This window comes from Calidris pugnax, unplaced genomic scaffold (assembly GCF_001431845.1).
Source record: "Calidris pugnax isolate Ruff unplaced genomic scaffold, ASM143184v1 scaffold187, whole genome shotgun sequence".
NCBI classification, from domain to species: domain Eukaryota; kingdom Metazoa; phylum Chordata; class Aves; order Charadriiformes; family Scolopacidae; genus Calidris; species Calidris pugnax.
The window spans coordinates 1,899,078-1,911,363 of record NW_015090969.1 but is presented as its reverse complement, the minus strand read 5'-3'; the positions used below and the strand labels follow the sequence as shown (position 1 = coordinate 1,911,363).

At 45.4% G+C, this 12,286-nt stretch overlaps 1 protein-coding gene and 1 long non-coding RNA gene across 2 annotated transcripts in view; both read left to right on the top strand.

Annotated features, from left to right (window-relative positions):
• Positions 1 to 3,651, top strand: part of FAM96A (family with sequence similarity 96 member A) — a 4,068-nt gene extending 417 nt beyond the window's left edge. The window contains exons 2-5 of the mRNA XM_014952670.1: positions 569 to 733; positions 1,698 to 1,747; positions 2,331 to 2,376; positions 3,178 to 3,651. Coding sequence (XP_014808156.1) covers positions 569 to 733; positions 1,698 to 1,747; positions 2,331 to 2,376; positions 3,178 to 3,275 — 359 coding nt within the window. The 3' untranslated portion in view covers positions 3,276 to 3,651. The remainder of the gene's footprint in view (positions 1 to 568; positions 734 to 1,697; positions 1,748 to 2,330; positions 2,377 to 3,177) is intronic.
• A 412-nt stretch (positions 3,652 to 4,063) lies between these two features.
• LOC106894190 lies at positions 4,064 to 6,443 on the top strand. Its single transcript, XR_001413226.1, has 3 exons — positions 4,064 to 4,539; positions 5,123 to 5,168; positions 5,970 to 6,443. It is a non-coding gene; the product is annotated as an uncharacterized LOC106894190 (long non-coding RNA).
• The last annotated feature ends 5,843 nt before the right edge of the window (positions 6,444 to 12,286 follow it).

Here is a 12,286-nt window from a genome sequence, read left to right as displayed (position 1 = left end):
TGTGAGGGGCCGTGGGGCTGTGAGGGGTCTGTGAGGAGCTGTGGGGCTGTGAGGGGCTGTGAGGGGCCTGTGGGGCTGTGAGGGGTCTGTGAGGGGCTGTGGGTCTGTGGGACAGGGGTCTGTGAGGAGCTGTGGGGCAGGGGTCTGTGAGGGGCCTGTGGGGCTGTGAGGGGTCTGTGAGGGGCTGTGGGTCTGTGGGACAGGGGTCTGTGAGGAGCTGTGGGGCAGGGGTCTGTGATCTTTGTGCTTGATCTTTGCAGAACTAAAGCATCTGTGTAAAATTTACATTTAGCAGAGCAGAGACAGCCCTGAAGTACTGCTGAACTAAAGCAACTTTAGGGTTCCCCTCACTGCTTGGCGAAGGAATTGATTTCTTCTTTACGTGGGCCTTTTCCCGTAGAGAGGGGATAAAATGTAAAAATAGAGGAAGAAATGACAGACGTGACCTGGCCGTCTTTTCTGAAGAGAAGCAAAATAAAAAATGCTAGGAAGATGGTTTCTAATAAAAATAACTTTTATTAAATTCAGGAAAGCTACTTTATTGATGGTCACTTGTCTTCTGCTTTAGATATAATCCGTACTATCCGGGACCCGGAGAAACCTAATACTTTGGAAGAACTGGAAGTGGTAACGGAAAGCTGTGTTGAAGTGCAAGAGATAGGTGAAGACGAGTATCTGGTTATCATCAGGTTTACACCAACAGTACCTCATTGCTCTCTGGCTACTCTCATTGGTAAGGTTTCTGGTTCATTAAATCTGTAACAGGGAGCGTAACGTTAATTTTAGGTTGTCTGAATAACATCAGTCTGCTTTAAGATTCAGTGTTGCTTTGCCAGTAGTTTGACCAGGATTATCATCTCGAGAGCCCTACCAGCAATGCAAACTAACAAAACCATCCGGCTTTATCAAGTTAGGGAAACTCTTCAAAGAGCAGCTCTCAAAAATCTGCTGGGAGGAGGTACGGAATTCGCCTTCATACTCTGCGTTACATTATTTTAGTAATGCTAAACTGAAAATTTGCCAGCTCTTAAATTTAAAATAATGTTAAAACTTTAATGTTGTTTCCCTTATTGTTCCTGTACCTTATGGGCTGTTCTCCATTCCCACACGTGTACAAAAAACCCCATCTGAAATCCAAAAATACAAAAAAAAATCCAGACTGTTAGGAGTTTGAAAGCAATTAAGTTGAATGAGAATCTACACTGGCTTATTTGGCTTTTTTCTTCCTTATTATTTGCGGTGAGATCACGTATGAAAAATCCTGTCTGAGATCTCTGAAATGGTTTGTGTAATGTACCGAGGTCAGCAGCTCTTGCCATTATATATCAATACTAAGATTTCCTGGTCTATTTTAAAGATTCAAAGGAAAATGGATATTTAACGAAGAACGACATGTGTTTATGCCCAATAAAGCCCTGCAGCTTTATGTAGAAAGTAAAGTATAGATAGGAAAGCTAATATTGGTGTGTCAAACAGTAATTGCTTATAGGCTGACCCTGTTAGGAGTGTCGGAGGGTTAAGGCTCAGACCTGAGGATGGATGATACACATGTCAAATCTTAAACTTCCTGCTCAGACTACAAAAAGAAAAGGTTGTCCCTTATACTGGTGGGTTTTGATTGTTAAATATGGATTCTCTGAAAGTGCACCTCAACCCTTGAAGTTTACAAGAAAATCTCATCTGTTTTGTTTCAACAGGCCTTTGTTTAAGAATAAAACTTCAGAGATGTTTGCCTTTTAGACATAAGGTAAAGTATCTGCTCCAGAACTCACTTTAAGCTCCATGAACGTGTGCCAGGGTCTCTCTGACAGAGCGTGTGCTGCAGGATCACGTAACCCCCGAGCTGTGATTAGGGATGGGATCTGCTTAAAGCTGGTGGAGGGAGCTCTTCCCAAGGATGTCTTTTCAAGAGCCCTCAGCTTGTGAAAGTGACACCTGCAATTCTGGTGGCTTTTAAACAAATTGTTCCTGATTTGTGGCCTGCAGAGAACTTGTTGGGAAAGCAGTGCCAATTCTCTGCTCTCTTTCCAGTAGCTGAACCACAATGACTTTTTCACAGAGCAGTCGGTACGACCGAGGAGTGAATGCCTCCACAGTTTTGGAGGAGGATTACTGGGGCCTCTCTGATTTGGGGGAGGAGATTTTCTTGTGATGGTGTTGCAGTGATGTCTAAGATCAGCTCTTGTCCTTGATCCCCTTTTGTTGTCTGTGAACCCTTTTTTTTAAAAGTATGAATTACATAGTATGTGCATTGCACAATTTTTTTCTTCCAGTAGTGTATATATTTACCTGTTAATGTATGCAGCTAACATTATTGTTCTCTCCTCTAGCTGGAAATCTACATATCTGAAGGGACACATTCTACTGAAGAGGACAGTAAGTAGAGCTTGTGAAGGAGTGAGTGCAGCTTTGGGCTCTCTGTTCGTGTTCTTTTCAGGAATTAATACACTGTTAAAGCTTTAAAATGAAACAAGTAGTTCAGGCTCTTTCAAGAGCTCTATTGGTGCTGGGAGCATATGCTGCTTCTTCTTGTGGTGGTTTTTTTTAAACAAACCCTGCAGTTCTTGCAGGTGTTGAATTGTTTATAACATAACAAATTGCTGCCATGCTGCTGGGTAATTAACACGAAGGTCCTGACTGGTTGATCTCGCTGTCTGAACATCACCATTACAAAAGTATATGTTTCTCAGTCAATGTTTAAAATACAACTGACAGGACATCAAAATCCTCTCAAAGCTATAGCCAATCACTGGCCTAAACAGCCCTTAAAGCCTTTGGCCAGGCGATGCCCCGGGCTTTTTCGTTCTTCAGCATTAGATATCTTTGTGTGGGGAAAATCAGTTCTTGTGATTAAATGACTAGAAATCGAATCTGGAGAACTAGGACTACGAATTTATGAAGAATTTCACACTTGACTTTTAAGCCGTGTCATTAGAGCATCTTACATTCCATTCCTAAACTAGAAAAGTAACAAAAGTGCTTGGTTTTCTGCTGAGAAGAAAGCTGAGAGCATGTCCCGTTACTGCTCGGCAGCGTTTGCTCAGCCCTTGAGCTCACCAGGTTTGGGAAGCCATCACTGCAGTAGGGTATTGAGTGTTTGCCACGTTACTGGTGCAGTGGGTGTAACGTTCCACTGGAAACTGCCACTGACTTCACCTTTCCTGTGGTATTTTGCAGTCAACAAGCAAATCAACGACAAAGAGAGAGTCGCAGCTGCCATGGAGAACCCCAACTTGCGGGAGATCGTGGAGCAGTGCGTTACAGAGCCTGACTAGGAGCTCGAATACCCACAGTTACTGTTTTGATACATTTCTTAAGCTATCTTTGTTTAAAAGGAAAAAGAAAATAATAATAATCAAGGCCTTGAGTTTCATACTTGAGTTCTTTTTATCCTCCACATGTTTTTTAAAAGAAAATGTTTATAAGATAGATTTAAATTATGAGGAATTATTCTCTAAAATAAAGTGAAGTGTATAGTGTTAAGAGTTTGTAATTTCTGGTGTCCAGAGAAATATTTTATGATTAAAAACCAAAACAACATAAGTATTGCCTTCTGATAGACATTGTGATATAAATTCAGTTTTGCAAGTTAAATTTCTACATTGTTTCAATCACTGCACTGTAAAAATAAAACAGATTCTTGTACTGAAATGCTGCTTTCTGAGTTCAGAAATTTTCGTTTTTCTTTAAGCTTAGGTTTAGATTTCTGTTAGAGAAGGGAACATTTCGTTCACCTTTGTTGTTGATAAGCACATTAAAGCTGAAATAAATTCAGAAGAAGAATTCGGAGCCAAGAGACTGCACTAGAACCAGGTCTATTTTTGCTGGGAGACTATTCCTGCTAGGTATTTGCTTTTTTCTCTGTAAGTATGTGTTTCTGTTTCTGCCAGCTTTGCTTTATAATTATCTTGGGGGTAAGATTGTGCCAGTTTGATCCTGCTTTTTCTCAGGGCTCACCTGCAGCGTGGAAGGGGAGCAGATCCCACAGCCCCTCATCCCTCTGGTTCCTGCTGTCCCATCTCTCTTTTGCGGTGAGATCACGTATGAAAAATCCTGTCTGAGATCTCTGAAATGGTTTGTGTAATGTACCGAGGTCAGCAGCTCTTGCCATTATATATCAATACTAAGATTTCCTGGTCTATTTTAAAGATTCAAAGGAAAATGGATATTTAACGAAGAACGACATGTGTTTATGCCCAATAAAGCCTTGCAGCTTTATGTAGAAAGTAAAGTATAGATAGGAAAGCTAATATTGGTGTGTCAAACAGTAATTGCTTATAGGCTGACCCTGTTAGGAGTGTCGGAGGGGTAAGGCTCAGACCTGAGGATGGATGATACACATGTCAAATCTTAAACTTCCTGCTCAGACTACAAAAAGAAAAGGTTGTCCCTTATACTGGTGGGTTTTGATTGTTAAATATGGATTCTCTGAAAGTGCACCTCAACCCTTGAAGTTTACAAGAAAATCTCATCTGTTTTGTTTCAACAGGCCTTTGTTTAAGAATAAAACTTCAGAGATGTTTGCCTTTTAGACATAAGGTAAAGTATCTGCTCCAGAACTCACTTTAAACTCCATGAACGTGTGCCAGGGTCTCTGTGACAGAGGGTGTGCTGCAGGATCACGTAACCCCCGAGCTGTGATTAGGGATGGGATCTGCTTAAAGCTGGTGGAGGGAGCTCTTCCCAAGGATGTCTTTTCAAGAGCCCTCAGCTTGTGAAAGTGACACCTGCAATTCTGGTGGCTTTTAAACAAATTGTTCCTGATTTGTGGCCTGCAGAGAACTTGTTGGGAAAGCAGTGCCAATTCTCTGCTCTCTTTCCAGTAGCTGAACCACAATGACTTTTTCACAGAGCAGTCGGTACGACCGAGGAGTGAATGCCTCCACAGTTTTGGAGGAGGATTACTGGGGCCTCTCTGGTTTGGGGGAGGAGATTTTCTTGTGATGGTGTTGCAGTGATGTCTAAGATCAGCTCTTGTCCTTGATCCCCTTTTGTTGTCTGTGAACCCTTTTTTTTAAAAGTATGAATTACATAGTATGTGCATTGCACAATTTTTTTCTTCCAGTAGTGTATATATTTACCTGTTAATGTATGCAGCTAACATTATTGTTCTCTCCTCTAGCTGGAAATCTACATATCTGAAGGGACACATTCTACTGAAGAGGACAGTAAGTAGAGCTTGTGAAGGAGTGAGTGCAGCTTTGGGCTCTCTGTTCGTGTTCTTTTCAGGAATTAATACACTGTTAAAGCTTTAAAATGAAACAAGTAGTTCAGGCTCTTTCAAGAGCTCTATTGGTGCTGGGAGCATATGCTGCTTCTTCTTGTGGTGGTTTTTTTTAAACAAACCCTGCAGTTCTTGCAGGTGTTGAATTGTTTATAACATAACAAATTGCTGCCATGCTGCTGGGTAATTAACACGAAGGTCCTGACTGGTTGATCTCGCTGTCTGAACATCACCATTACAAAAGTATATGTTTCTCAGTCAATGTTTAAAATACAACTGACAGGACATCAAAATCCTCTCAAAGCTATAGCCAATCACTGGCCTAAACAGCCCTTAAAGCCTTTGGCCAGGCGATGCCCCGGGCTTTTTCGTTCTTCAGCATTAGATATCTTTGTGTGGGGAAAATCAGTTCTTGTGATTAAATGACTAGAAATCGAATCTGGAGAACTAGGACTACGAATTTATGAAGAATTTCACACTTGACTTTTAAGCCGTGTCATTAGAGCATCTTACATTCCATTCCTAAACTAGAAAAGTAACAAAAGTGCTTGGTTTTCTGCTGAGAAGAAAGCTGAGAGCATGTCCCGTTACTGCTCGGCAGCGTTTGCTCAGCCCTTGAGCTCACCAGGTTTGGGAAGCCATCACTGCAGTAGGGTATTGAGTGTTTGCCACGTTACTGGTGCAGTGGGTGTAACGTTCCACTGGAAACTGCCACTGACTTCACCTTTCCTGTGGTATTTTGCAGTCAACAAGCAAATCAACGACAAAGAGAGAGTCGCAGCTGCCATGGAGAACCCCAACTTGCGGGAGATCGTGGAGCAGTGCGTTACAGAGCCTGACTAGGAGCTCGAATACCCACAGTTACTGTTTTGATACATTTCTTAAGCTATCTTTGTTTAAAAGGAAAAAGAAAATAATAATAATCAAGGCCTTGAGTTTCATACTTGAGTTCTTTTTATCCTCCACATGTTTTTTAAAAGAAAATGTTTATAAGATAGATTTAAATTATGAGGAATTATTCTCTAAAATAAAGTGAAGTGTATAGTGTTAAGAGTTTGTAATTTCTGGTGTCCAGAGAAATATTTTATGATTAAAAACCAAAACAACATAAGTATTGCCTTCTGATAGACATTGTGATATAAATTCAGTTTTGCAAGTTAAATTTCTACATTGTTTCAATCACTGCACTGTAAAAATAAAACAGATTCTTGTACTGAAATGCTGCTTTCTGAGTTCAGAAATTTTCATTTATTTTTTTTTTTTCTTTAAGCTTAGGTTTAGATTTCTGTTAGAGAAGGGAACATTTCGTTCACCTTTGTTGTTGATAAGCTCATTAAAGCTGAAATAAATTCAGAAGAAGAATTCGGAGCCAAGAGACTGCACTAGAACCAGGTCTGTTTTTGCTGGGAGACTATTCCTGCTAGGTATTTGCTTTTTTCTCTGTAAGTATGTGTTTCTGTTTCTGCCAGCTTTGCTTTATAATTATCTTGGGGGTAAGATTGTGCCAGTTTGATCCTGCTTTTTCTCAGGGCTCACCTGCAGCGTGGAAGGGGAGCAGATCCCACAGCCCCTCATCCCTCTGGTTCCTGCTGTCCCATCTCTCTTGCTGCTCTCTCTCTCTGAGAATCCTCTCCGGAGCCCCCGTGATGTCTCCAGCTGCCCCATGCGCTCACTGGAGAGGTTCCCTGGGCTTCATTCCCATTGCAGCTGGGGATTTGACCGGGGATTTACCTTTCCCTGAAGAATTAGGCAGAGATTTCTGTCCCGGTTGCCCTTCTCCCAGTGGAAGTGACGTTCAGCACCTGCCATGCAGCCTCAGGAGGGCCCAGAGGTAAATGTCTGTGCTGGGGGGAGGCTGCTGCCACCCACCATGTCCCACAGCACCTGACAGACTCTTTGGGTGTCCCCGGGGTGTGTTATCTGGGTAGTTTTCCCTTGCAGAGATTTAGGGAGCTGTTTCTCCAGCGATCACTCCGGTGGGCGTGTGTTTGCTTAAACAGAGAGAAATCCTTGGAGTTCAGCACAAACAGCTGTTGAGATTCCAGGGATTTGTAACTGTTTTAATAAAAAGGCACTAAAGCTTTCCCGAGGGCGTGCAGGGATTTCCATCCAGAGGTGGAAAAAGGGGATTGTTCTCTTCTCTCCCCCCCTTCTTTTGTTTTAAGCCAACTTTGGCACTGGAAGTGGGGAGACCACGAGCTTTTGTGGGCGCAGCTGTGACAGTCAGTGCACTGCTTCACAGAGGGAAGGGTTTCCCCTGCTGTTTTTAACGTGCAGCCGAGCTGGAGTCCCTTCAGCCCTTGTGTGCCTGAAGCCTGCTGACCACCAGCAAAGCTCCCCACAGATTCTGTAGGCTCCGGGAGGTAATTTCTGCTCAAATTACACCAGCTCTCTTCCAATTTAAATGTAAGTGTATCCTTCAAAAGGCCATGAGAAAGACCCAAACTACCCTGGGAAAAGGAAAAGGCTTTTCTGGGTGAGGGAAATGGCAATGATTCGGTTTATTTCTCTAGAAATTTAATCCCAAGAGGGTTATCTTATTCCATTTCCTGATCCCATACAAAAATGCTCCAAGTCATGCTTTCGGAGCCTCAACCCGTTTCAAATAACCTTTAATCTAAATAAACAGCTTCTGGATTGCACTAAGATAAGTGCCTGTGAGATCTGCACACGAAAGGCAGAGGGCAGCAGGTGACTTTGCTCACTCTATCTCTCTGCGGGCTCTTGGAACCCCTCGGTAGTCCCCAGCCCCCACATTTCTGGGGCCAGAGATGGCTAAAATATTTTTAAACGCCAATTTGGGACTTCAAAGCACTATTTCTCCAGCAGCAGGGCTGGTTTCAGCTGCTGTGGATGTCCCTGAAACTGCCAGCCCCATGGGCAATTTGCCTCCAGATGAGTCCAGCGGAGCCTCACGGCTTCCCGGAGGGATGGATTTGGTCTCCAAGAGTTTTGCCTGAAAGCAGGAACCATCTTGTGTAACTCCTGCTTGTGCACAGCGACGGATGGGGCTTGTGAGCTGATTTCTTAAAAATATCTTTAGTTCTGTGGGAGGGACTCCTGGGGGGGAGCTGGCAGCTCCGGGAGCCAGTGCTTTCTCCAGTGCCACAGGAGGGAGTTTGTTGGTGTTAGGGACACCAGATAAAGTGAAAAGCGGGGCATCTGCAGCTTGTTTGGTTGTTTGAGAGGCCTGGGTCTATTCCAAATCACTAAAATGCCTCAAATGGGTTTTTCCAGGCTATGTTCTGCTTGACAGATGATCAAAAGATGCAATTTTCTAGAAGCACCCAATAGCCGAGGTCTAACCAGGCCAGCAGATGTAAGTGTGGTAAAGCATCATTTCAAAGATATAATGTAGTTTTGGCAGCAGCTTTGCTGGGTGCCCACAGGGTCTCACTGCTGCCAGCATGGACTTGTGTTGCTGAAAAGCCGTGTGGCACACCTGGGGGTGCCTTAAGGTACGTGAGCAAGACCTTCTGGTGCTGGCTGAAGATGCAGCAGCAAGTTATTCCAGCCATGGCCTCGGGAAACATCAGAAATTTGCAGTGGAAGAAAAGTGAGAAACCCCCATAGAGCAAGAAGGGGAGAGGATAAATAAATACCCTCTTCAGGGATGGGTTAAATCAACCTGCAAGCGTGAGCTCATGTTCTCTCTCAGCTGTTTTCCTGGAACTTGCTTTTTTCCAGTGCGGGGGTTGATGTTTTCTTTTCAGAAGGAAGATATCTGCTGGGAGCAATGAGGTTTTGTGAAACTGTCACCGTGAGATATGGAGCCCCTCGTCTCGGATGAGCTGCCTGGTAATTCACTGGGTGCAGCCTCGGGTTGTACCACCACAAGGTTGTCAGGATTCGGGGGGCTCAGCTGTTCTTCTGAGATATCTCTGCTTAAAACCCCAAGACCTTAAAGACAGCTTCTATTCTAGATTGGATTTAAAAAAAAGTATTAATATAGAAGACAAACCCCTTTGCAAAATAAAATGCCAAGTTCGCTGAAATCCTGCCTTTTAAATCCTTTTAAAAGGATTGTTTTCAGCAATTCCCTATTAAATTGGGGTTGGGAGCTCATTCACCCCCACTGCTGCTGCCCCGCAGAGGCTTTGCTGTGCCCCCCCCACAGCCACAGGGTTTGGGGGCCACTGTCCCGGTGGAGCCGTACCGTGTGTGGCAGAGAAAGGGCCAGCGAGCAGGTCATGGTGGCCACGGAGGAGTGGAGGAACAGGTCAAGGAGGGTGGTATCAGGCAGGTGTTTAGGTGCCTGAGGACCACACGATGTCTCTCCAAACCCAGGAAGACAGGGACACGTCAGCTGTCCTCACTCGCTCTCATCAAGTAATAAAATTGTCCCCTCATGTTATTAGTGTTTTGCATTTACAATAAGGGAAAGCAACTGCAGAGGGCACCAGCCAGCCATGGAAGGGTGGGACACCCGGTCAGTGTCTGCTGGGTGAGGAGCATCCCAGCCCTGGGCTCCTGCTGCTCCTCCTGCTCTGCCCCATCTCCTGCATCCTCATCGGGGCTGTTCCCCTGCCCGAGTGTGACCCCTGAGCAGCTGCCAGCCATCGGCCACCAGAGAAAAGCCAAAAAAAAAAAAGATAAAACAGCTAAATTCTTCAAATCCTTTTCTTGCTGTCCTGCCTCTGCTTTTCTGACCCTCGAGGCTGTCCTTGTGAAACGCTTCTGTGCAGCACAAGGCCTAGAGGATTTAAAAGCAAGATTAAAAGCAAAACCTTCTCTTACTGGTGGCTGCAGAGCTGTGGATGGATGTTGTGAGCTATTCCTGGTCTGTCTGGACTTCTCTGCCCCCTGACGAAGGACTGATGACCCCTCTGGCTCTTTGGGGATTAAAATACTCCAGCTGAGATCATCTGGTCAGGACAGAAGCACTTGGGTAAGATTTGAGAGCTGCAAAACACAGGTGTTGGAGAGGGTGACACAACGGCTTCTTGAGATGCGGAAGCGTTTCAAGTGTTATTGTTAATAAGAGACACAAACAACCTCCTCCATAAAATGCCTGCTGCTTCCCAATTAACGAGCTCCCAGTTCCTTCCTGTCTCCAGCTCTGGAAATGTCTGGAGGTGACCAGGGCAGCCACAAGGTCTGATTTCTAATCTGAAGCCAGAAGCCTCTGGCTCCTCTCAGAGAGGCTTTCAGGAGATCCCCATGAATAAAGAGAAGCAACAGCAAAACCTGAGCTACAGGTTACTGCCCCAACACCTCCCTCACACAGGTTCTCCTGTGACCTTGCCATCAGGAGGGGACTCAAAATGTCTGTAAGCACCATCCTGCTGATTGCCAGGGCACTGCTGGTGGTCACCCATCTCCTGGTCACCCAGCTGAGATGGCTGTTTAAAATACTCCTCTTCCTTCCCCCCTGCTGGAAAAAGAAACCCTGCAAGACAGCCCTACCCAACCCCTGGGCAACCCCAGCCAGCAGTGGCCGTGGGGCTGGGGAGTGCCCCACACCTCTTCCCATCATCGGCAAGTGCTGGTGCCACCATCAAGTGCCTGCTGTGCCCCTGTAGCCTCTCCCCGCCACACAGGCTAAAGCCACCAGGCTTGTTGGTGCGTCCCCAGAGCTTTGGTTTCAGCAGGTCCATGCCTTGTTGGGTTTCCCAGGTCCTCCCTCACTTGGGGAAGCCTCCGGGGCTGGTTGGGCTCAGCACAAATTTCCACCGACGAACATCTGGGAGCTGCTTCCTTCAACTAAGCTGTGCTGACGGACAAGACCTTGGGCTCAGCTTCTTTTAGAAGGCCTCATTATATTAATTACATCTGATAGCTCTGCTTGGCACTTACCTTTCCAAATCTCTCCTGTCCCCTGTCCCACATGGCCCAAAACCCTGGGGCAGGTGGTGATGTAGAATTTGCAGCCGCAGGGCAGGGTGTTGGGTCTGAGCACCCTCCTTTCGCCTTCCCCCGGTTTAACACCACCAGCCTCTGTCTCCTTTTATAGTCAGAAGGCTTCTTCACAAATTTCCCGCTGGATCCCAGCCCAGTTCTTTCCCACATACTTCGTTGCCCACTGAAAGGGAGCTCTCGCCTCTTGCAAAACTTCTTGTTAAATCGCGTCTGTCTCCAGAAACTGGGCTGGATCCAGCTCCTCTGATGGACACGGCGTGGAGACGGCTGATTTAATCTCTACCTCCAGTAAAGGGGGGTGAGAAAAGGCTATTTAGGAGACAATGGGGGGAGGTGGGAGAAGAGGTGGGGACCCTGAGCACTGGCCACCTCCACGGTGTCTTGATGTCAATGGTTTGCACGGCGGAGCTGTAGCAAAAGCGGATGTTTATACATAAAAGCATAAACTGAAAGCCTACAGAGAAACAGAAAATATTTGGGGGAGATTTTATATTTACAATTGGTCCTGAAAAAAACCTAAAAATTAGGCAAAGTCCTTTGGAAGTTCAGTTTCGTGGGTGTCAGGGAGGTTTGAACGGGAGCTGCGGCTGGAATCCAGCAAAATCTGGGGAGAAAGGTCTTTCATTGCAGTCAATATTTCTGTAATGAAAACAGCCAACTGTCCAGGTTTAAATATTACTCTGAAGGAGCAAGGGGCCTGGCGAAGGGGGTTAGTTCACCCTTCATCTGCACTAAACAAACTGTCTTCTGGTTTGGCCCGAGCCACCCATATCCCTCCTGCGCATCCCGGGCTGGCATCCAGCTACCGAACCATACCCGAGCAGGGCATCTCAAACCTGCACTTCAGGGCTGACTGGCTCCAGAATCAAACCATTTTTAAAATTAACTTCATCAACAGTTTCTTGAGAACGAAGCCCGCGCAACGTGAGGGTTTGCCCTTGTTCCAAACCTGCCTTCTGTGGCTTTACCATCTGTTAGTCCAAAAACCTGGCAAGTGCAACCTGTGGGCAATTCCCTCCCTGTCGGGGAATCACCAGCTGGAGATTACAATAGATTTCAGGAAACTTAACTGAAATCCTCTTTTCAAAACATATTGTTTGTTCTGTTTCCTCTGTGGAAAATATAGGAAAAAACTACTTAGGAGCATCTGTCAGAGCTTGGTGCTGGGCGCACGGGGGGGCCGGGGGCACGGGGGAAGCAGGG